At 44.3% G+C, this 23,144-nt stretch overlaps 1 protein-coding gene across 1 annotated transcript; it reads left to right on the forward strand.

Moving 5' to 3' along the window:
* Positions 1 to 1,165: 1,165 nt before the first annotated feature.
* Positions 1,166 to 18,354, forward strand: cntnap1 (contactin associated protein 1; the record flags this gene model as incomplete). Its single annotated transcript, XM_083677579.1, has 24 exons — positions 1,166 to 1,226; positions 6,323 to 6,424; positions 6,746 to 6,939; positions 7,260 to 7,413; positions 7,808 to 8,011; positions 8,628 to 8,812; positions 8,972 to 9,121; positions 9,312 to 9,573; positions 9,733 to 9,882; positions 10,102 to 10,276; positions 11,424 to 11,530; positions 11,744 to 11,866; positions 12,662 to 12,865; positions 13,012 to 13,168; positions 13,542 to 13,669; positions 13,774 to 13,947; positions 14,232 to 14,450; positions 14,614 to 14,853; positions 15,079 to 15,318; positions 15,733 to 15,860; positions 16,063 to 16,156; positions 16,458 to 16,688; positions 16,782 to 16,826; positions 18,155 to 18,354. 24 exons carry the CDS (start codon positions 1,166 to 1,168, stop codon positions 18,352 to 18,354), a joined length of 3,927 nt encoding a protein of 1,308 aa, XP_083533705.1.
* Positions 18,355 to 23,144: the final 4,790 nt, after the last annotated feature.

Genomic DNA, 23,144 nt, shown 5'->3' on the forward strand with positions numbered 1-23,144 from the left:
GGGAAAGTGGTAGCACAGACAGAGCTTACCAAATGCCATTCTGAGTTGATTGAAAACATCGCAAATCCCACATTGGCCTGGACGTCCAATCTCACCCCAACTCTGACATTGCTGTCCCATAAACCCTCTTCCTAATCCCAAAGCCTTTTTTATTCCATGGTCACTGTGCCACCCGTGTCGCAAATCCCCCTCAGTCCTACCCTGCCCCCATCCTGTGAGTGCACCTCCGCGAAGGCACAGCTGGTATCCAATAACCTGTTCTATTCACTAGGCATGCTCATCATCATCGTCATCATCATCATCATCATCATCATCAATATCTACTGATACCACTTAGCTAAATAAATACCCCATTGTCAAGGTTAGTCAGTCGTTCACAGAACTGTTTGTGGTGTTAGTCGTTCTGTATCACTCTCTCGTGTTGTGGTGCATTGGGACCAGGGACCAACAACAGACTCAGTATTTGTCATATATTATAATCGTAGTCTCAGGAGAGGAAGAGGATTAACCATTCTCTCAAATAGACGCATTGCGCTCGTGGCCAGTTGGAGGCCGTGAGAAGAACCGCATGCCAGCCGACTGACTGAATGGGAGATGCCCAGGCTGTATGCCATCAGTGTAACGTTGAGGGAAAGGAATACTTCTACCACGGTGCTACGAATCGCATAGAACTTGGACAATTAGGCTGTCACTGACCAATTGGGGAACAGTTGTCTTAGGAATACAAAGTAGCCTACTGGACAAAAAACTTTTTTTTTTGCTATTCCACCCCTCCCTTCTCTCTTCTGGACACAAAACTATGGAATTCTGGTAGAGCCTGTGAAGTCACACTGTCCAAGCATGCTGTGCCAGTCACACACATCCACAGCATTTTGAGAATGATGACTTGGAAACTAGATGCTTTAATGTGACCGTAATTAAAAAGAATATACAGAAAATATAGGAGCGCGCGCTCTCGGCGAAGCGCAGCATCAGCACCAGTAACTGATGCGCGTTCCCGCCCCGGCAGAGGCTGCCCGAGATCCCGGGAAGAGGAGTTGGAACTGCGCGAGTTAAAGTTGGGAAAAGGGGGGTGAAAGGATGCTGCCGTGCCCGGTGGAGAGGAGAAAACAATCTACGATACAATTAATATAGTCTATGCGGAGACGCGTGTCCTCTGTAAAGGATGATTTGCAAAATTCTGAGCTTATGCCTTTTATTTTTGGGTTTTCAACAATGTTCAGCACGTAAGTCCTGTGAAAGACTAATTATTATTCTGTCTTGTCATTTGTAGAGCATTGCTGTCAGTTTAATTATACTAACCAATGTAGAATATTGTAGATAAAATGAAAATATGAAGGGGTTAATTGCACAAGCTAAACATGAATCAAGAAAGAAGTGGATAAAAAACCCTGGAGGGCAAAATAGCTGCAGCTCTTTGAAGGGCAGCAAATCTGAATTAAACCGGACATAACCATCAGAAAATATGTATGATCTTTTGCGACACCTCTCATAATTTACACAATCGCACTCTTTATATATTATCTCGTTTAATCACTTGGAAAGTCTGTTGGCATAACACCAGTCCTTCGGAATGGGCTATGAAATCCTCACACGGGGCTTTCTGCATTGCAGTGCTTTCTCGCGCCAGCCTGCAAGTTTCTGCATCGAACGGTTCATCTCGCGTCCTCTGATAGCACTCGATTACGGACATAGCTAATCATCTTTGTGTCATTAACTACATGAAATACCGCATGGCGTCATGTTAGTTGTGTTGAAAATGCGGTTTATTATGTTTAAAAAGCAGCAATTGAGTGAAGAGAGCCGTGTCCTAACCTGCTTGCCGCGTGCGGGACCACCCCACTGCAGTACTTCTGCAGAGTGTGTGCTCATCACCTGTCCGCAAGCCCCTAATGCCCCTCACCTTGGAAACTCGCATGACGGAGCAAAAATCCAATAGCAAATCCATGATCAAGCATACCGTTTTTCATAATAGGCGTATGTATTCGTTGTGGATTTCGTTGTATAGTGGAGCTACATGCCCATTTTCACAGGGAGACGGATTTGAGGTACATGGAACGCAACTTGGTGATAAACTATTCCCACAAAATAGTCTAAAATGCTGCATTTCTGCATATCCATTCGTGCTGCATACAATGATAATGTCATGATGCCCCAGAAGAGCTGAATATCATTGATGGTTAATTACAGCATGTGTGATGCATTAGGCTAGCAAGCATTTTTGCCACCTGCTACATTCTGAATGTTCCATGTAAGAGGTTTGGTGCATGCTAAACATTATCATATTACTGCCTACAGTTCATGTACAAAACAGGTAGTTAATTTTTTCTCTCCATCTGAGTGATTATGCTTGGTGCTACTGTAAGAGGATCACCCAGGCAGACAGACTACCCCGAGCTAGTCAGATTATGGTGAGAATTGTGTTTCCTCTAGGACATTTGGTGGTATCGTCATGTGGTTTTGATATTCTGGTTAGAATAGTGTGTTTGAGGCTTATGGTGCAAAGTCAGTAGACTGGCTTGTGTTGTTATGGTGTCACATGCATTCTGTATTGAGGATCTGAATAGTGTTATGGTGTCCAATGTGTTGTTGTGATAATATGCCAATAGTCAAAATGTTGTTCTTGTGTTCAAACTGTGTTACTATCATACACTCCGCTGAGGAAAGGTATATGAGGTGGTGCCCACGATTCAGGCAGTGAGTCAGACAGGCCTACTGTAAATCTGCTGTGTGGCTGTGCTCAGTGGAGCAGTGCCAGATTAAAATGGAGACTCAGATCCTGGGACACACTGATCTGGGGTGGGGCTAACCCGCGCTGCGGCTTGGGCACTTTTCTGTGAGTGGGTGTGTGTCTGTGTGTGTTTGTGTGTGTGTGTGTGTGCGTGCGTGCGTGCGAGCGTGTATGCGTTCCTCCTGTCTTGGTTAGCAGCCCAAGCAGACCCAGTCGTCAGAGACACTGGTTGGGATGTGTAAGGGGTATTGATATTGATATTCAGGGATGGAGGGGTGAGTTGCCTCATTGTGAAACTTTGTTGTTCTATTTTTAGACTGATGCAGAATGGTGAGGGATGAAACTGCGTCTGAGATGGATTTTGGCTTTGATTTGCTCTCATATTTGTGTTTGTTGGTTTCCCTCCTTGCCTCATGGCAGGCACTCCTCACTGTGCAGCCTAAGTTAAGCTATGAATAATTCAAGCTCTGGACTCTAACATGCCACAACCTGCCTTCCTAAATTCACCCTCTATGCTCCCCATACCAGGTGTGTAGTCACTTTATATAAGGACTCATATTCATATATTATGAATATATCTACCTAGGGAAGATTGCTTCTTGAAAAGCACAGACATCTGCCATATGTGATCCATCATACGCAACTGAGTGATATGCTCAGAGAAGCTCTCCATATGTATGTACCACCAGTAAGTGATGTGTCAGCCCTGACAGCCCCAGCCCATCGTTACACTAGACTGATGCGTCAGCATTTACCAAGCTGGGAGCTCCTCACACTTACAGCCAGGCCATTCCCCCTCCCCACACCCTTAATGATGAAATGGAATAAGAAGCCTCCTGGAGTGGTGCAGAGAGTGAGGGGGAGAAAGAGAGAGGGAGAGGGAGAGAGAGAGAGAGAGAGAGAGAGAGAGAGAGAGAGAGAGAGAGAGAAAGAGAGTGGGAGATCGAGAGGGAGAGAGAGAGAGACTCACTGTGAGAGAAAAGAGGGGACTGGAATGTTCTAGAAAGGCTACGGGTACATATTTTAGTAACTGCGACATGACGACGCCCCCTTGAAAGGTAGAAGAGGTAGCATGAGAGGAAGAAAGGAAGGTGTAAGGTAAGGAGCCTCCTCTCTCCTCTGCCTCTTGCTGTGAGGAGGGAGAGACAGAGATAGAAAGAGAGAGAGATAGGAGGGTTGTTAAGGGGGAGCGATGAAGGGAGAGGAGATGTGAAGAGAAGGAGTGAGAGACACAGAGGGAGGTGTTGAGTAGAAGGGAGAGGAGAGAGTGAGAGAGAGGATGTGGGGAGAGCAGAGGAGAAGAGAGAGGATGAGGGGAGAGGAGAGGAGAGGAGAAGAGAGAAGCAACAGTGCTGATGGTAGGAGGTGCTGGGTGTGCTGACTGGTCATGCTTAACCTGCAGTAGTCCGTAGCTCTCAGAGCTCTGTGTGTTTAAAAGCCTTAATGCTCCAATCCCCACAACTCTCTACACTGCTCACCAGGGAAATTAAAATAAACCAATGTACCTTAGAACAGTTAACTAGAAATTAACTTCCAGTAGTCAGGTCCTTCTGTAGATGTTGTTGGGCAGGGTATTCTCTTGAGAATGTTTCAATAGGTTCAGCACAGTATTGTTGTTAACTAAAGGTAAGAAATAGGTACTGAACTGAGTAAGGAGCAGTGGATATCAGGGACCCAGACTGAGACAGACACTCAAGGTCAAAGACTGCATTCCTCTGGCTCAGCAGATTTTTTCTACCTGAGTGTACTTGTCCTTGAGTGGAGAGATGACAGCACTTCTGGTCCTATGACAAATTGAGCTGTTCTGGCGAGACAGAAATGGAGGGTGTTTATGCCAGGAGTAGCTACTGACTGTTATGACCAGGGCCTCTCTGTCAGGCAAGTTCAGTGATGTCATCTCTCACATATTCCCTAGGGTTCTCTAAAGGCACCGCAAATATGAGGAGCTACAAGGTTATTTTGCAGCCAAGGTTTTCTGTTTTATCATTTTGTCTGTGTGAGCTCTTCTGATGGCCAATTCTTTTTTTCCCTTCTTCAAAAGAGACATTTTCAAAGATGAGTCTGCACCCTCACTCACCTCCCTCCTTCTACAACCTGAATACTAATTCTGTTAACGTCTCCCTTTTTTTAGCCAGCTCCCTGTCTCCCTCCCACATGTGTTTGACCTCAGCAGCTGTAAGAATAGAAACATGATGAACCTCCTGGTTTTGGAACAAACAACCACATATTACACAGAGGATTACTCCTGGGACACAGACGGGTGGGGGTGGAGTGTTGTGCTAGCCTTTCTGGATATGTTTATATTGTGTCATCGTTTTTTGTTTTCTTTCTTTCAGTTGTATCTGTCTGTCTTTATTTTGGTCCAGTTGTCCATCTGTCCCTCTGTATGCCTACTTTTCTACCTATCTATTCTATTCTGAGCTTTTAGGGGTAGTAACAGATATGTTATGGCATATGAAAAGATAAGGATGTGTTTTCTAGCGCAGAGGCCAGGACATAGTGGGTTTATCTTTGTCGGTGACAAGATTAGGCAGAATTATAGTGATTCCTAATTGCAGAGGGTATTTATGGAGGTGGGGGATGAGTGGGCAGAGTAAACAGGTGAGGAGGAGATGTGGGAACGGTTCTGATTTATTCTCCTCCTATCTGTCCACTCCGCATACGCAGAATAACACCAGCTATCACCCTGACAGAGCTGGGGTCTTTCAATCAGAGGCCATTCTGGGCGCTCATTAACTGCATACATTCTGATTTCCTACACACAAACAGACTCATATTCTCACACACACACACACACACACACACACACACACACACACACACACACACACACACACACACACACACACACACACTATTCCCACACAGGCACATACAGGTTCATAGTTTGACAATGTATCACCAATTTTGTATTCTGAGTATTTTCATACAGAGACACACAATGTTCACTTCGAATATAATTAGATACATTTATTTAGCTATATGGGAGGGCGACATGCTATGGTTGTCGGCTTGGTAATAACAATCATTAATCTCTGAAACACAGTTAGAATACTTGTCTAATGCCTGAGTCCATTACAGCAGCAATAAAGATTAGGTCTCTGTATCTGGGAGGAGACCTCAGGACTGATGCTTAGATTCAGAACCAGAGTGCCACCTCCTTATAAGGGAGTGTCCTGTAACATTACACTGCACTATGCAGTGTGGAGGATGGAGAATGGTTTGAATTCTAGCAATAAGATGAATGCATACAGTACCAGAGACAGGCTTAATGAGCCTGGGCTTATTTTCGACGTGTCTGAATTTAATTGAATTTATCAGTCTGAATATTCCTTGTTTGTGACCAACAGAGAATTCACTATCTAATTAATGGAAATCCAAAATGATTTTGGATTTTAGACCTTATCAGTATGGAGAGAGCTGCCTCAGTAACCATGCTGCCTCCAGGTTTTTGTTCCATTGAAATTCTTAATGTCATCATGCTTGAGAGATACAAATGGGTTTTTATTCTGTGAATCACTGTAATCCCCATATTTAACTGTATCCCCTCTCTCTCCCTCTCACTTTCTCCCACTGCCTCGTTTCTTCCAGGGGAATGTGTGGATCCTTTGGTGTCTCAGCTGTACGCCTCCTCCTTCCTGGCATCCTCCAGATATAACTTTCTATACTCTGCCAACTTTGCCAAATTGTATGGTAAGATTTATTTTTCGTAACCTCCTTTCAATGGTATATTACATGTGAATCTTGTGAATATGTGTGTGAGTGTCCATATAGTTACTACAGTATCTAAAGAGTGTGTGTGTGTGTGCGTGTGTGTGCGTGTGTGTGTGTGTGTCTGTGTGTGTGCGTGTGTGCGTGTGTGTGTGTGTGTGTGTGTGTCTGTGTGTGTGCGTGTGTGCGTGTGTGCGTGTGTGTGTGTGTGTGTGTGTCTGTGTGTGTGCGTGTGTGCGTGTGTGCGTGTGTGTGTGTGTGTGTGTGTCTGTGTGTGTGTGTGTCTGTGTGTGCGTTCCACAGGAAGCAGCGGTTGGTCCCCCTCCCCCAGGGACAGGCAGCCCTGGCTCCAGATCGACCTTCAGAGGAAGTATCGTATTGTGGCCATCGCCACCCAGGGCACTTTCAACTCCTATGACTGGGTCACCAAGTACACCCTGCTCTATGGAGACCGGCCCGACTCCTGGACGCCCTACGTCATGAAAGGAGGCAACTCGGTACTAGGGGGGGAGGAGGGGAGGCAAGGGTAGGAGCAGAGGCATGATAGGTTAAGGCTGGGATCAGGCAGAGCGTCACGTCAATTAAAGGGATTTGATTTAGTAATTGATGGTCATTTGTATGTGACTAGTAATCTGTGTCCCCTTGACTATTGTCGATCCATTTTCACCACGGAGTCGCAAAACAATAGAGACAGCATTAGCACATTATCCCTCAGTGCTGACAAGACTAATCTGTTTTCATCTGTTTATCTGCAGTAATTCAGTGAGGCGAACAACTGCTTCATTGACTGTGTTACTCTGCTCTCCGCTCCACACAGACAATGCCAGGGAATTGGAACTACCACCAGGTGAAGAGGAATGTCTTCCACTACGCCTTCACGGCTAAACACATCCGTCTCCTGCCCCTGGGATGGAACACTGAGAACGGAGGGAAGATTGGCGTCAGGATGGAGGTGTTTGGCTGTGCATACGGTAAAGACAAGGCTCCTTATAGTCACTCGGTTACTGTTATCTTCACTCTCTGTGTGACAGACTCATCCTTGCTTAATGCCCCTGTTGAACAATAATCCCTAGCAGCCAACACTGTATTCCACCAAACACGAATATCGCCACGAATGTCTGCTCATACAACCTTCAGTTCTCCTCAGCTTTACCCTCACTTCACAACTGTATAAGGTACCAACGTATGCTGATTCAACATTCAGTTGTACTCAGCATTGTACCCTATCACTCAACACTATTCAAGACCAGCCTTGAGCCTTCTCAACATGGCTCGGTCGACACCACAAACATGTTCTCATTAAGAGAGGATAAGACGTGTTCCATTGAACTCCTGACCTCTAACCTTTGCCTCCCTGTCTGTCAGACTCCTACGTCATGCAGGTCAATGGAGATGACTCTGTGGCCTACATGTTCCCAGAGAAGAGGTTCCGCACTCTGCAGGACCACTTTGCCCTGAACTTTAAGACCCTAGAGCAGGATGGGCTGCTGCTGCACAGTGAGGGGGTGCAGGGGGACATTTTCACTCTGGAGCTGAAGAAAGGACGCCTCTACCTCCACATCAGCCTAGGTATGGCTGGGCTTAATGGAAGAGTGACTTAAGAGCCAGTTGGTGTACAGCTGGTCCTTGTAATAATGTAAATGTAGCTAATGTGGTATTTTGCATGGGAAAACAAACAGATAGGCTGAGAGAAAGCTTATTAGGTTGAGTTTTCAAAATAAATTCCTTTCTTTCATGGTTATTTGTTTCCATCTCTGAGACACAGTGAGAGGCTGGCTTGTCCAAATCACAAAAACAAAGACATTAGGCCTCCGTATCTGGGAGGAGATCTCAGAACAGTTGGTGAGATTAATGACTAGAGCTCCACAAAAGGAAGTCTTTTTTTAGCGCTTGTTTTAAAGAGCATTGATTTAGACAGATTAGTTTCCCCATTTTCAGCAAGAGTGTGCAAAGCTGTCATCAAAGCAAAAGGTGGCTACTTTGAAGAATCAAAAATATGAAACATATTCTTGTTTGTTTAACACTTTTTTGTTTACTACATAATTCCATATATGTTCCTTCATAGTTTTGATGTCTTCAATATTAATCTACAATGGAGAAAATAATCAAAATAAAGAAAAACCATTGAATGAGAAGGTGTGTCCAAACTTTTGACTGGTACTGTATTTGTGTTTCATGATCACAGGAAGTAGTACGGTTAATCAGGTGGATGGTCGGACCACAATGACCGTTGGCAACATCCTGGATGACCAGCACTGGCACTACGTCACCATCAAACGAGATGGTCGTCAGGTCAACTTCACAGTGGACAGTCAGACAGAGACGGCCATCTGCAATGGAGAGTTCACCTACATGGACTTGGACACTCAGGTAGGTCAGGAATTTTGTGTCTTGACCTGTTGTGGTAGTGAGTTAGGAGAGTCAGGCTTGTGACCACTTGTTGGGTCAGGGATAGTACACTGCCTCACTGGTGTAAGTTTACATTCACCTAATATAATGTGATATTTCTTCTTCTCTTTTCTCCTTCAGATATATGTGGGGGGAGTCATTGAGCCAAACATGCCCCACCTTCCAGACAAGCTTAACTTCCGGGGCTGTCTAGAGAACGTCTTCATCAATGGGATCAACATCATCTACATGGCCCAACAGGAGGATCCTGAGATACGCATCCCTCGGCAGGTGGAGCTTCTCATCAGACACCTCTGTCATATTCCACTCATTATCACATACTGTAACTTACCATGACATGATCTATCTTTGATCCACGACCTTCGCTGTAACTCATGTTTTTCCCTAGTGAGGGCCTAGTGCAATAGCCTTCAGACTTTTATTGTGAAATGATTTTTCCCTCATACCTTCTGTTCCTCAGAAAACAATGTATTACCATTGCCGTGACATCCTGCTCAAGCCGATGACCTTCGCTGGGCCCAACAACTACCTGCAGGTCCCTGGTTTCTTCAGGAAGCCCCGTATGTTTGTCAAGTTTAAGTTCCGTTCGTGGGACTACACAGGCCTGCTGATGTTCACGCGCTTCGCTGATGACCTGGGAACCCTGGAGCTGGGCCTGAGTGAGGGACAGGTCAACGTCACGCTCACACAGCCTGGCAAGAAGAAACTACAGTTCGCAGCAGGTGGGCAAAAACACATGCACATCCACTCATGTTCCCTTAAGTGTATTAACTTCCCCGTGAGGACCATATGAACATACAGTGTACGGTTCTATGAGATGTCATACTGTATGTACAGTTGTTGAGCTGTTTTATATGGTTGCTGATGTCCCCCCTTCTCAGGCTACCGTTTGAATGATGGTTACTGGCACACGGTGGACCTGGCAGCTAGAGACAACCTGCTGACCTTAACCATCGATGATGACGAAGGCTCTCCACTGAAGATCACCAACCCCTTCATAGTACGCACAGGGGACCGCTACTTCTTTGGAGGTGAGCTGTTTATCAGACCTGCTTTCGTGCACAATACCCCAGCACGGTGGGCCAATTCACTAAGCTTTTGGTGCAAAACATTTTAAAATGTTTTATCCCGTGCAAAACACTTAGTAAATCAAGCTCAGTGTATCTAGGGGCCTCCGTTTCAGTTATCAACATCAGTATAGCAACCACAGGAACAGCCTTTCACATGAGGTTCTCTGTATGGGTCCTCAGGGTGTCCAAAGACCAACAACACGATCAGGAAGTGTGAGACCAAGCTGAACCACTTCCATGGATGCATGCAGCAGATCTATATTGACAACGAGCAGCTGGACATCGACATCATATTGCAGCGACGCTGGGGACGATACGCTGAGCTGCTGCTGGGCACCTGTGGCATCACAGACAGGTAGGTACAGGGCAGAGCAGGGGGTTGGCACCACACCTCTGGCATCACAGACAGATAGGTACAGGGCAGGACAGGGAATGGGTTTAGTACCACACCTGTGGCATCACAGACAGGTACTGTAGATACAGGGCAGGGAGTTGAGAGTAGGGGGAAGAAAGAGAGTATTTGTACAGAGACCTATTGCACAAAGGACAGAGGTCACACATCTATTAGTCCATAGATAAACACTGTCCCCAGCCCTGTAATATCAGGAATGGAGTGCAGATGTTTATGACCATCAGGTGTACCATCCAGCCTCCTGATGGTGCCGGGGCTGGCTATAAACCTCTCATATCCCCACCCTGCCTCCATGACAGACAAGTTACATAATAACACAGACACCTACTGTACAGGAGATTTACAATATAGGCTGAGGACAGGGCTTATGCTCAGCTGGATGTGCATCCAAGGGCAGACACTGAGAGTTATTATAGCCTCCATGTCATATTCCCATAGGTATTTTTATGTATGACATGACACGTGTGTTCTTTATAGTACTGATATGTCTTTTTTTCCCCTTTGTATTCACATGATACTGTGCACACATGGTTACATCAGTTCTTATTAATCTATTTGATAAAAAATATGATAATAACCATATGTTTCATGGTGGTATCAGGAACTCAATGTTAACGCATGACCACGGCTCAGGACATCCGACCTCAATGGTTACCAGTCTATTATAGGTTTCTTTTATGCTCAACCTGTTCCTACCATGTTTGAGAGACTCTGAGATTCAATCTTGGGGCAAAGATGTGTAAATTATGTGATAGCTTAGATAGTCAGGCATCAGGTGGTGCTTAGGGCTCAGGGGCTGAAGAATCCACCACCCCAGTCAAAGTAGATCACAGCCCCTAAATCTCACTTCATAAAGCCTGCCAGAGAGAGAGAGAGAGAGAGAGAGAGAGAGAGAGAGAGAGAGAGAGAGAGAGAGAGAGAGAGAGAGAAAGAGAGCGCTGACAATATGGAGTGACCTGTGTCCTGCTCTCTCACTTCTCCATCTGTCTGTCTGTATCTTTATTTATCTCATTCAAACCAACCAACAGATTTTCTTATTGTGTAGTTGACTTGCAGTTTTGTTCACAAACATATTTGGTGTTGTCCCTAGATGTACTCCAAACCCATGTGAACATGAGGGCAGATGTATCCAGTCTTGGGATGACTTTATATGCCTGTGTGAAAATACAGGCTACAAAGGAGAGGTGTGCCATAACTGTAAGTGTTGCCTAAGCGGTGTAACCTATTATTGAATGCACATATTGTATGGTTCTAGTGTGTAAGCTCAACCTCACCAGTGTAATGGCCGATTTTGCCACTGTTGGGTGCAATGCAGTATAGCTACTGTGATGTTGTATACCATTGAACATATAAGCCTTGCTCTTGTGAAAATGTTTGTTAAAGCACTCCCACCTCTCCCCTCACCAACAGCTGTCTATAAGGAGTCATGCGAAGCCTACAGACTCACGGGCAAGTACTGGACAGGCGATTACATCATTGATCCTGACCTGAGCGGACCCTTGAAACCGTTCACGGTGTACTGCAAGATGGAGGGTGAGGAACCACTCTCACTGTTCTAACCTAATGTTCTGTTCTTATTCCACTATTCTGGCTTCTATATCACAGTTCAAGATCACCATTTTACTCTTCCATTGCAGAAGCAGACATGGGTTGTAATAAAATAGATATCTTGTTATTAGATTGAGCTCTCGTTGTTGTAATGAATGTTTATCTTCATGTCTAAAGAGGACAGTAGTAAACACATTTGGGGCCAGAACTGTAATTGGTTTAGGGGCCAAGATTCTTCACCCAGCCCAATCCAATTACATTACCCAAACCTATGCATGATTCTCCATGTAAGATTAGTCAGGGTTCTGTTTGTTAGAGCTGTCTGCAAAATATCAGATTATATTTTATACTATTATATACTATATTGTTATACTACATTATATATTATACACTATATATACACACACACACACACACCATCACACACACACACACGCACACACACACATTCACATAACTGCAGAGGGTATTTATGGTGGTGGGGGATGAGTGGGCAGAGTAAACAGGTGATGAGGAGATGTGGGAACGGTTCTGATTTATTCTCCTCCTATCTGTCCACTCCGCATACGCAGAATAACACCAGCTATCACCCTGAGGGGTCTTTCAATCAGAGGCCATGCTGGGCGCTCATTAACTGCATACATTCTGATTTCCTACACACAAACAGACTCATATTCTCACACACACACACACACACACACACACACACACACACACACACACACATTCTAGATTTTGACCATACAATAACAGTAATTCCTCTCTTGTCTATTGTCACAGCTAAGAAGGCCTGGACGGTGATAAAGCATGACCGTGTTGATGGCACCAAGGTGTCAGGTAGTACAGTGGACCGGCCATATATCGGGTTCGTCAACTACTGGAACGCCTCCTGGGACGAGGTCACAGCATTGGCCAACACCTCCAACTACTGTGAACAGTTGATCGACTACTCCTGCTACAAGTCCCGCCTTCTCAACACACCCTGTGAGTGGAATTGGCCAGTGCCTTCAGGCAATGGCAGGGATTGGAAGTATCAGAGTCTGCGGTTTCATAACTCAGATCCATTTCAATAAAACTGAATCATCATCATACAAGTATGTATTCCTTTGCTCTCTTCACACCTCATTCAGATGGTAGGCCGTTCAGTTTCTGGATCGGTCGCAATAATGAGAGTCATGAGTACTGGGGCGGGTCGTTCCCTGACAGCCATAAGTGTGGCTGCGCCTCCAACCACACGTGCACTGATGCCAGGTTCATGTGTAACTGTGACGCCGACTACCGTCAATGGTGAGAGCACGGAGAGGGAGGGAGGGAGGGATGATTTAAAATGCTTTGTAAAGTGACAGGACTAATCTGTGTGCCTCATGGGCATATAACCGGTCTGTATGAGCCAGAATTCTTGCTGGTTTGTAGGGGATCAAATACTTATTTCCTTCGATCAAATGCAAATTAATTTATAACTTTATATAATGTGTTTTTTCTGGACTTCTTTGTTGATATTCTGTCTCTATTTGTTAAAATAAAAGTACCATAAAAATTATAGACCGCTCATTTCTTTGTAACCGGGCAAACTAACAAAATCAGCAGGGGATCAAATAATTATTTCCCCCACTGTATATATATATATATACTTACGTATATACTTTGACCTTGTGCACAGGTACACAGACAAGGGCTTGCTGACGTTTAAGGACCACCTGCCTGTGAGGAGGGTTTTGGTGGGCGACACCAACAGGACCGGGTCAGAAGCCCACTTCAGCCTCGGGCCCCTACGTTGCCATGGCGACGGTGAGTTATAGAACCACCTAGATGGGTCTCTTCTTTACTGACACTGGTGCAATGAAACTTCTCACGTCATGTTCCAGCTCACGTGCCCCTTCCTCTCCCCCCAGGAAGCATCTGGAACGGCATAGCCTTCACCAAGCCCACCTACATCACCTTCCCCACCCTCACGCCTGGCGGCAGCATTGACATCTCCTTCCACTTCAAGACCTACCGGGACCACGGCGTGTTCCTGGAGAACTCTGATGACCAGCTTCGCAACTTCATACGTTTGGAGCTTAACAGTAAATGCCACAGATCTACTGTACTTGTGAAGCATGGGACTCACATAACATGACTCACATAACACCATAACTTAGACACGACACAAGATTGCAGGAAGACATGAGACAACATGGTGTAACTCTTCACTAGATGGTTTGATTCTACAGTTATATACTGTCTATATACTGTCTCTTACAATGAAAAAGGTTAATAAGGTCTCTTATCAGTGTTTTCTATGTATCTATTGTTCACATCTGTCCCCCTCCCCCTCCTTTTTTCTTGTGCTTGCTGTTCCCTCTCCCAGCCACCCGCACCCTTCTGTTTATATTCATGGTTGGGGACGGCATCCTTAATGTGACGTTAAACTCACCCGTGCCGCTCAACGACAACGAGTGGCACTTTGTCCAGGCTGAGCTCAATGTGAAGGTGGCCCGTATCAAGGTGGACTACCAGCCCTGGGCTGTGAGACGCTTCCCTGGCCAGACATTTGTCACCATGCAGTTCAGCCACCCACTCCTCGTGGGTACGTCACCTGCTTGGGCTGGGGGATGTCGGGGTGGTGGGAGAGAGGGGTGTGTGGAACAATCTACAGTGTGTTGCATGTTAGTAAATACGTCCATTGTATTCTAGATCCCAATAGAGATTGTGTAAAGACGTCTACTGAAAATGATGTTCTGTACAACCAGGCGCAGCCAATCGAACACTGAGGCCGTTCCTGGGCTGCCTTCGTGGGTTACGAATGAATGGTGTGCCTTTTGACCTAGAGGGGAAAGTGGATGAAGAACAAGGCATACGGCGTAACTGTACAGGCCAGTGTTTGAACGCCACCATACCATGTCGAAACGCTGGTCAGTGTATAGAGGGTTATGCCGCCTACACGTGTGACTGCAACAACACAGCCTTCGATGGCTTCTATTGCCATAGAGGTGAGCTATAATCCACAGGTTAGGTTTACTCTGTGTTTCATGGAGCCCCAAAATAACTGAGACTGACGTTGAAGGCAATAAGAACTTCAACAATGATTGGTCTTAATTTTTGTATTGCTATTAAAGTAATGACAATGGATGAAACTACGTACAAATATAATTGATACAAATTGAACAATGCACATAGGCATTTAGCTTAACTTTGTTGTGGGTTTTTTTCCCAAGACATTGGAGCCTACTTTGAGATAGGATCGTGGCTACGCTACAGCATTCGAAAAAAGCCCACATCCGATGAGGAGTGGTGGGCGAACTGGTGGGACCCCCACTACCACAACTTCAGCCTGGGCTACAATGACACCAGTGATGACATTGAGTTCAGCTTCAGCACCCTCCACACCCCGGCTGTTCTTCTCTACATCAGCTCCTTCCTCCAGGACTACATAGCTGTCATCCTCACAGAAGAGGGTATCTGCTTTCAATGAACCCTAGAACCCTAGAAACCTAACCCTAACCCATCATGTCTATAACCCTAGAACCCTAACCCTAACTCTAAAAAAACAAGAAAACACACACCATAGTTTGGTGAGGTGCAGGCTGGCTGGTGAAACTTAAAAGAAAGAAGGAAGAGGCGCACAATGTTGCTCCGATGCTAATTTTTTATTTGACCAACGTTTCGGCAGCAAGCTGCCTTCTTCAGGGTTTCAATCGATCATGACTGAAGTACCATGTCATTTCAGATGTCCATTGATTGAAGTTGGATTATGGCTTTGGGTTAATCCCTTTAACCTAGTAGAATCACACAGCAAAATTGTCAAGTCAACCACTCTTAAGCCCAAGATAATGAGCTGATGGATCGTTTTGTCATCCATCTCTTCACAGGCACTCTAGACCTGAAGTATAGGTTGGGGCTGATCACCCACAAGTACCAGATGTCCTACAGGAACCTAGCAGATGGATACCCCCACTTTGTCAACATTACAAGACACAACAGAACTATAACAACACAGGTGGGCTCCACCTATTCATATCACCTTCTAAAAGACAATTGCAAAATGTATATCTTTCCCTCTCATAATTATCTGGAACCCCATCAGGTGGTTTGTTTGTTGTGTGCATACAGTACAATATGTGTGTAAATCATTTCACTTTGGGTTTTTTTGTTGTGTTGTAATGTTCATTGTTTGTGTTTCTTCCTATTCCTCCCCCCAGGTGGATTACATGGCACCTGTGGTGGAGAAGTTCACTGTAGGGGAGGATGGCAGGTTTGACTCCCCCAAACACATGTTCCTAGGGAGGGTGATGGGTAAGAGTCAGCTTAATCCCTTCAGCTCAACAGGCTGAATAATTTCTACTTTCATTTAATCAACAAAATGATAGATCTGAATGGTACATAGTTAAATGACATTGTCTGTGGTGGGATCTATTTTCGTTTAACCTTTATTTATCCAGGTTAGTCTCATTGAGATAAAATCCATTTTTCAGGAGAGACCTGGTGGTCTGGTCATTGAGGTGTATGCCTGAGTTGTCCCACTGTCCTTGTTTGGAAACTGTTTAAGGAGGATGTGCAACCCAGTAAGTCCTCTGTTTCTCTCTAACCCTCTCAGAGGTGGGCGACATTGACTATGAGGTTCAGAAACACAATGCCCCAGGCTTTATTGGCTGCCTTTCTGGGGTGAGGTACAACATCTACGCCCCTCTGAAGACCTTCTTCCGGCCCAACGAAACAAACCCCCCAGTTACTATACAAGGTTTTGTCTCAGAGTCCAACTGTGGGGCCTTCCGCCCTGTCAATGGCTATGTCCCTTGGGAGGTGGATCCCTGGTTCACAGGCATAGGTAAGACTACATATCCGATAATTCAGCCTGATGTAGGGAATGATGATTTTGCTACAAGTTCATCACCTGATTTGTATCCTTTTTCCATTTCAGAATACCTCTATTTCCATGATGATCTTGGCCTGTTTTGGTTAACAGGTAAGTCTTATTACCAGACACCAGTCTGCCTTCCTCTGATGTGGAATCTTTTAATCATCTCTTATAGAAATTATATTTAAAAAATGATTTCTGTTTTTTAAATCTGTAGTGTCACAGTTGTCACAGTTGGCCGTCTGGTATAGGAAGTCCTGCCCTTTACCTCAAAATATAACCTTTTAATCGTTAGAAAAGTTAGAAATTCTAATTTCTGTTTTCCTAAAATCCTCTAATCCTAAAATCTGAGAGAAGCCATCAGATTTCAGAATAGGCTTTACGTATTTACCCAAGCCTCATGCTGAAATCTCTAGTGTAGAATATTACGTTATTAGAATAGAATATTATATTATGTATGATAGACTAAAACAAAATGTAATTAAATCTTGAAGTTCTGTGTGTCTAATGTCATGTAAATGGTACACAATAAGGATTATTGCAGCGTTCTAACATGCCTATTACAGACATATGGGCAATTATCTCACACCTTTTGTGCAACGAGCTCATTTCATTAGTCATCCCTTCTTATCCTTGTTCATTTTGAACAGCTCACACACTCTCACTCTCTCTATTGTACAATAATATTATCCAACTAATCTCTATGGTCACCCTGTACCTGGTCATTGAAGGGGGGAGAGATATGTTGGGGTGGGGATGGGGACAGGGATGGGGGACAGGGACAGGGGACAGGACAGGGGAGGGCGGATAGGGGCGTGGGTATGGGTTATAACTTAACTCAAAAATAAGTACAGCTGCAGAAGAAGAACATTATTATTCTCTAATATGATAGGTCGGAAGCCCAGGATTAGACACCAGCTCAGCTCAGAGAGCCTGTGCTCCATCCCTGTCTGAGATCCTTCCCAGATCATCTATATTTAGAGGCTGCTTTCTCCCTCACTATTCATCATTGATAGATTCTTCAGCTTAATAGATCATTCAGATGAACAGGGGTTAGGGTTTATGGTAATGCTGAACATCAGAGTGTACTTTGTGATTAGTGTAGACTCCTGCTGTGCCCATACTGACCCGACTGGTTATTGGACATCATTAGTGATTGATTTTTTTCCCCTCATAACAATATGTTGCTGTATGAAAAAGGATGTCTCTTGTCACTAAAATGAAGTCGGTGGCGTAAAATGAGAAGTTGTCTTGGCAGAGAACAAACTGAGTCATAATGAAATTGATTGAAACTGATATGTTTTAATTCTTTGTCAGATACAGTATATCTCTTCACAGTGTCAGAACACAAAATTCCTCTTATACATACTGTACCCTACTGTTATGACAAATGTGGTTTTGATTTATTTCTTTGGTTTATTTCTTTCTTTCCCCAGTCGTTGTCATCCTAGCGGTGTTGTTACTGTTTGGAGGTATGTACTGCATCTACATCTACCTTTACCGCTACAAGGGCAGCTACCACACCAACGAGCCCAAAAACCTGGAATCCCCCAGCAGCTCCAGACCCCTGACGGAGACCCTGAGGAAAGAGAAGAAGAACCTCCCAGAAATCGAGGAAGAGTTCAGGAGTGACTAGCACCATGGGAACTGTGGAAGGGAAGGCAGGGGTGGGGAGGGTTTAGAGCTAACAACGACCACAATACCAGTTTATATTTTATAATACATTCAACTTGTTTTTTGCTTTTTGGTTTGTTTTCCTTTCCCCAGGTATGTGTGATCTGACGCCTGGTGCTCTACATAGTGTTTTGATGGGTTATGGTTTTGCAGGGTTCACAGTTCAAATCATGCACCAATTGGGTGAATGCCCAACATGTCCACACTGTATTGCAGGGTGACAAACTGAAGTGCCTCAACAGAGCAAAACTAGATAAGAAATAACCATGTTCGGTCATTCAGATGTGGGTTGAGATTTAGATGGAATGTGATTTCAAGTCACACTTAATTGTGACATTAGAATTCACACCTAAATAACCCTCACACGCAGTATGAAGTAGTCGGCATTTTTGGAGGTATTCAAAGCATTTTTGGAGGTATATGTCACCTGATAGATCAATGTCATCCACTGTATACCATTTAATGACAGTTCCTCTTGCAGCCATATTGATGGAAACAGCCTACTACCCTTGGCCTTCCTTGATTAGAGAGCCTGGACACACTGCAGAGAGATGGTGCAATATACCTGCACTATGAACAGACTTCAGCTGGGTACTGGCCATGGAAGGCACACCACACAGGAGTATCACAAATACATATTTACCACAATGAATAATCTAAAAGAGATACAACAGGCTATGGACAGGCGGTACTTGAACAGCCACAGGATGTTGGTTACAGTCTTGAACAAGGCCTTTGGTGCTGAGGCTAGGAGAATGCAGAAACCACACATTATTAATCATAAAGGCTTCACGCATAGTCAACTTGTAAAGTGTCAAGTAATAGCACATTCACATATAAGGGATCTCTATCAAAAGGGCCTGAGAGACTTAAAGGGGAAGTTTACCCTGAATCCATTTTGATGTGTATTTCTGGTCAATCCACGATGCATACCGTTTCAAACTATCATCATTTCGCATGCAGTAGCATCATATGGTGTTAAAATACGTCAGATGAGGGTTTTTGCACTCTGATCCTGCATCACTATGCCAGTGATTCCCAGAGAACAGCATATTCTAGCTCTAGCGCAGTTCAACAGAAGGACCTTGTGTGGGAGGGAGAGGGGAATCTTGGGAGTTCACTCAAATGGGCAATTTGGACTGATCAGGGCATTCAAAGCGAAATATCTTGACTCAGAGAAATATCTTGACTGTGTCTACGAATGACTAATGAAAACAACATATCCACTGGATTACAGGGTAAAATTCCACTTTAAGTTCATACATGTTCAATCCTATAAATATACCAAGACATAAAACAAGAGTTACCTGCTGGCTGTCTCCAAGTCCACACAGCCAGCAATAGCACAAGTTTTGTTACAATCACAAAAACACAGTGACTGGTTTGTTCACTGAGCCTGGAGCATCGACTTAGAGACAGCAGCACCTGTCCCTGTCCCTGTCCCTGTCCCTGTCCCTGTCCCTGGCTCTGGCTCTGGCTTTCTCTCTCTCTCTCTCTCTCTCTCAATGGCAGCCATTTTAAAGGCAAGAAGTGCTGCAGTCACAATGCAGTCACAAATCCATTTGAACATCCATCTAACCCTAACCCAAACAGACAAATCCAGCCTGTTACACAAGAAAACAAATACAACTAAGGCTGTTTGCACATTTCTTCCCTGCTTAACACCTAACTGAAGAGACAATATAAAGCATGGAGCTGTAAGCTTCCGGATGATATATTTAATGAATATGGAAGGTATATAACTAAGCATATTTGTTGCATTGCAGCCTCTGAAATACATACATATCCTATACAAAAGAGGAATACATAAATGGTTGAGAATTGCAATAGTCTTATTAGATAGCAGCTTCGCCAAATACAGTATGCTCTGCAATTCCTAACCAATTTCCAATCAATGGTCTTTTAAACTGATTAAGTAGTACTGTATGATTAATAAAACAGTCTGAACTCATCTGTAATTTGGCTTGGAATATTAAATGTTCTAATATTGAACCCTCTGAGTGACATAGGTGAAAGGTGGGGAACCCTATGGGGCCTAGTTAGTGTCGCTGTAATGCTTCCCAGACGTAGTGCCAAGTTGTAGGAAGGCTGACTTTTGCTGCGTTCGCTGCAGAAATGGACAGGAGGGGGTCAGTCTGTTAAACCAGGGACAGGACGCCATATTGCTATTATTTTCTTTGCTGTTTCACTCCCAGTTTCTTATGGACATGCTGCCGATATCTCGGTGCTATTTCTGAGTCTGAGGACCCGGCTGGGAGGCGTTCTCTGGGGAACTCCGTCTGGTGGCGCCTGATGGCCCAGACCAGACAGGTCAGGTCATGAAATACAAATGTCTTTCAGGAAAGAGCTGCTCTGTATGACCATCTGGAAATGCAGACACACACACACACACACACACACACACACACACACACACACACACACACACACACACACACACATTCAGATACATTGGCATTTGTATAGACGACCACAACAATGTGAATGCCAGTCTTGTACTTCTCACCACTCTAGACAGTTTTTGCATCTGCTGTAGGACAGTACTGTGCTGCCGCCGCTATCGCTAGTTCTTAGCTGCTTTCAATGGAGAGGCTTGCTTTTGGTCCAGAGAGATTTTCCTGTCTGGAAAAGATTGTTTGACGGGTAGAGAAGTTAGGGAGAGATTTTCCAGAGAGTGAAATTTCACTGGACCCAATCGATGTCTGGTGTAGCCAAAGCTTTGGTCCATGACATCATCACCCAGACCCTTTGAAGCTGAAGTACTAATGTCTTGTTGATAAATGAGAAAATATAAAGCATTTGCAATCGTAAGCTATGCATATCTAGAGCATGATGACCGCACTTTGCAATGAAATGCAACAATATCAGCCGCTTCCAGCGCAGATCACATGAGATGTTTTTGTGTTTGCTCTGTTTGCTGAAACTTGCAGCACTTAGGATCGTACATACAGTACATGTATACGTTAATATATGAATAAGGTGTTTATCGACTTTTTTATTCCTATGGTTTGTATAAAATAAGTGAAAATGAGTGGAGGCAGAGAGTTTTGAATATAAAACTAATCTTGATTGTGTAATGTAGGCAGACACTGTGGCAAGGCCTGCTCTGCTCCTCTCTGTATGCTGCTCATTAAAGAAAACTATCCATCAAATCTTTCTGACATGCTCAGGATGAAGATAATATGGAACACTCCCTCTGCAATAGAAACACTTCAACAGATTCAACATATTTTAAATATAGCCTGTTATTGAGGACAAGCGATGTAGCCTAGAAGCTTAATGAAAGCTTTTTAGATGGTGAAACCCTTAATTTAATCACAGGCATTACAACAAATTTGGCCATATGTGGCTATTTTCCAAGCCATATTTGTAAGAATGTGTTGTTTTGAAAAGGATGAATGTTAGTATAGGGAAACAAAGTAAGGTGCTCCACCTCTGAACAATATTAAAGCAGGAATGGTATGTTTGTTTGTAAAGAGATGGACAATCACCTCCCACAGAGTTCATATTAGACCAGTCACGAACTTCGGTCAAATATGCTTTGAAGCCTTTTAAGGAAATAGTCGACTTATTTATGTATTGTGTAAATGTATACGCTGCAATTTCTTTATTTTCTTAATGGACTACATGTGCATCCTGCCTAGCATCACTGCGATGCCACACATTAGCTAGTCCTTGCTGGTCCCTGGAGTGTGTGTGATTGAATGTACAGTAGACATGTGTTGGTTTGTGTATTCACAGTTTGTTTTGTCACCAGGATCCCCGACTGATGTTGAGTTGTGAATCTGATGAGAATCATCTCTGCACTGATGAGAATAGGCCCCAACTCACTAGTGGTAGTTCACCAATAGTACAACTGTGAGAAGATTGTGGGTGTGCTGTCCAGACAGGCTCCTCCCTACTCAGACATTGCTCTACTACCCTTGATCATCAGTTACAACTAGCACCACTCTAAAGACTTGTGCTGATTGGCCGTCTGTCTGGCTGTCTGGCCCAAAGCCCAATCACAAGGCAGTGTGAACAGTAAGTGAGGGACCTGAGAGGTGATTATAGGGAATGAGTATACGGCTACAAAAGGACAAGAGTGTGCTGACATCAGATGACAGACGAGAATCATTCCCCACAGTGGAGAGATGTAAAGGTGCACAGACAGACAGTCAGACACAGGCAGACAGACAGACAGACAGACAGACAGACAGACACACACAGACAGACAGACAGACAGACAGACAGACAGACAGACAGACAGACAGACAGACACACAGACACACACAGACAGACAGACAGACAGACAGACTGACAGATATGGCCAAAGGGAGGGGCAGGCAGGTTAAACTACAGTGGAACCCTCTCTGGGACACCAGACAGAATCTGGTAGGAGGAGGAGGAGGAGGAGGAGGCACCAGTTATGTTAGAGACTGCAGTCGTGTATGTGACCGCACTGAAATTATGGAGTTTTCTGTTCTCCGTCTGTAATCTTGGTTTTGTTTTGTAATACTTTCACTGTAAATGACCACAACTATGTAAATCAAAGCAAAACCAAACTGACACTTCAATAAAGAAGCTTGAAGGAAGTTGCAATGGTGTAGTGTCTTTTTTTGTACTCTTTTATAGAGACATAGGTACTTTTTTTATAAGAGGTCTGTATGTTCTCCTGCTTGAATGAAGACATGTTGAGGGTATATAGAAACATGTATTATCACCATTACTATCTCTGACATTGATTTTCCATGACACAACACCTTGTTATAA

Source organism: Argentina silus (genome assembly GCF_951799395.1).
Source record: "Argentina silus genome assembly, chromosome: 9".
Classification (NCBI taxonomy): domain Eukaryota; kingdom Metazoa; phylum Chordata; class Actinopteri; order Argentiniformes; family Argentinidae; genus Argentina; species Argentina silus.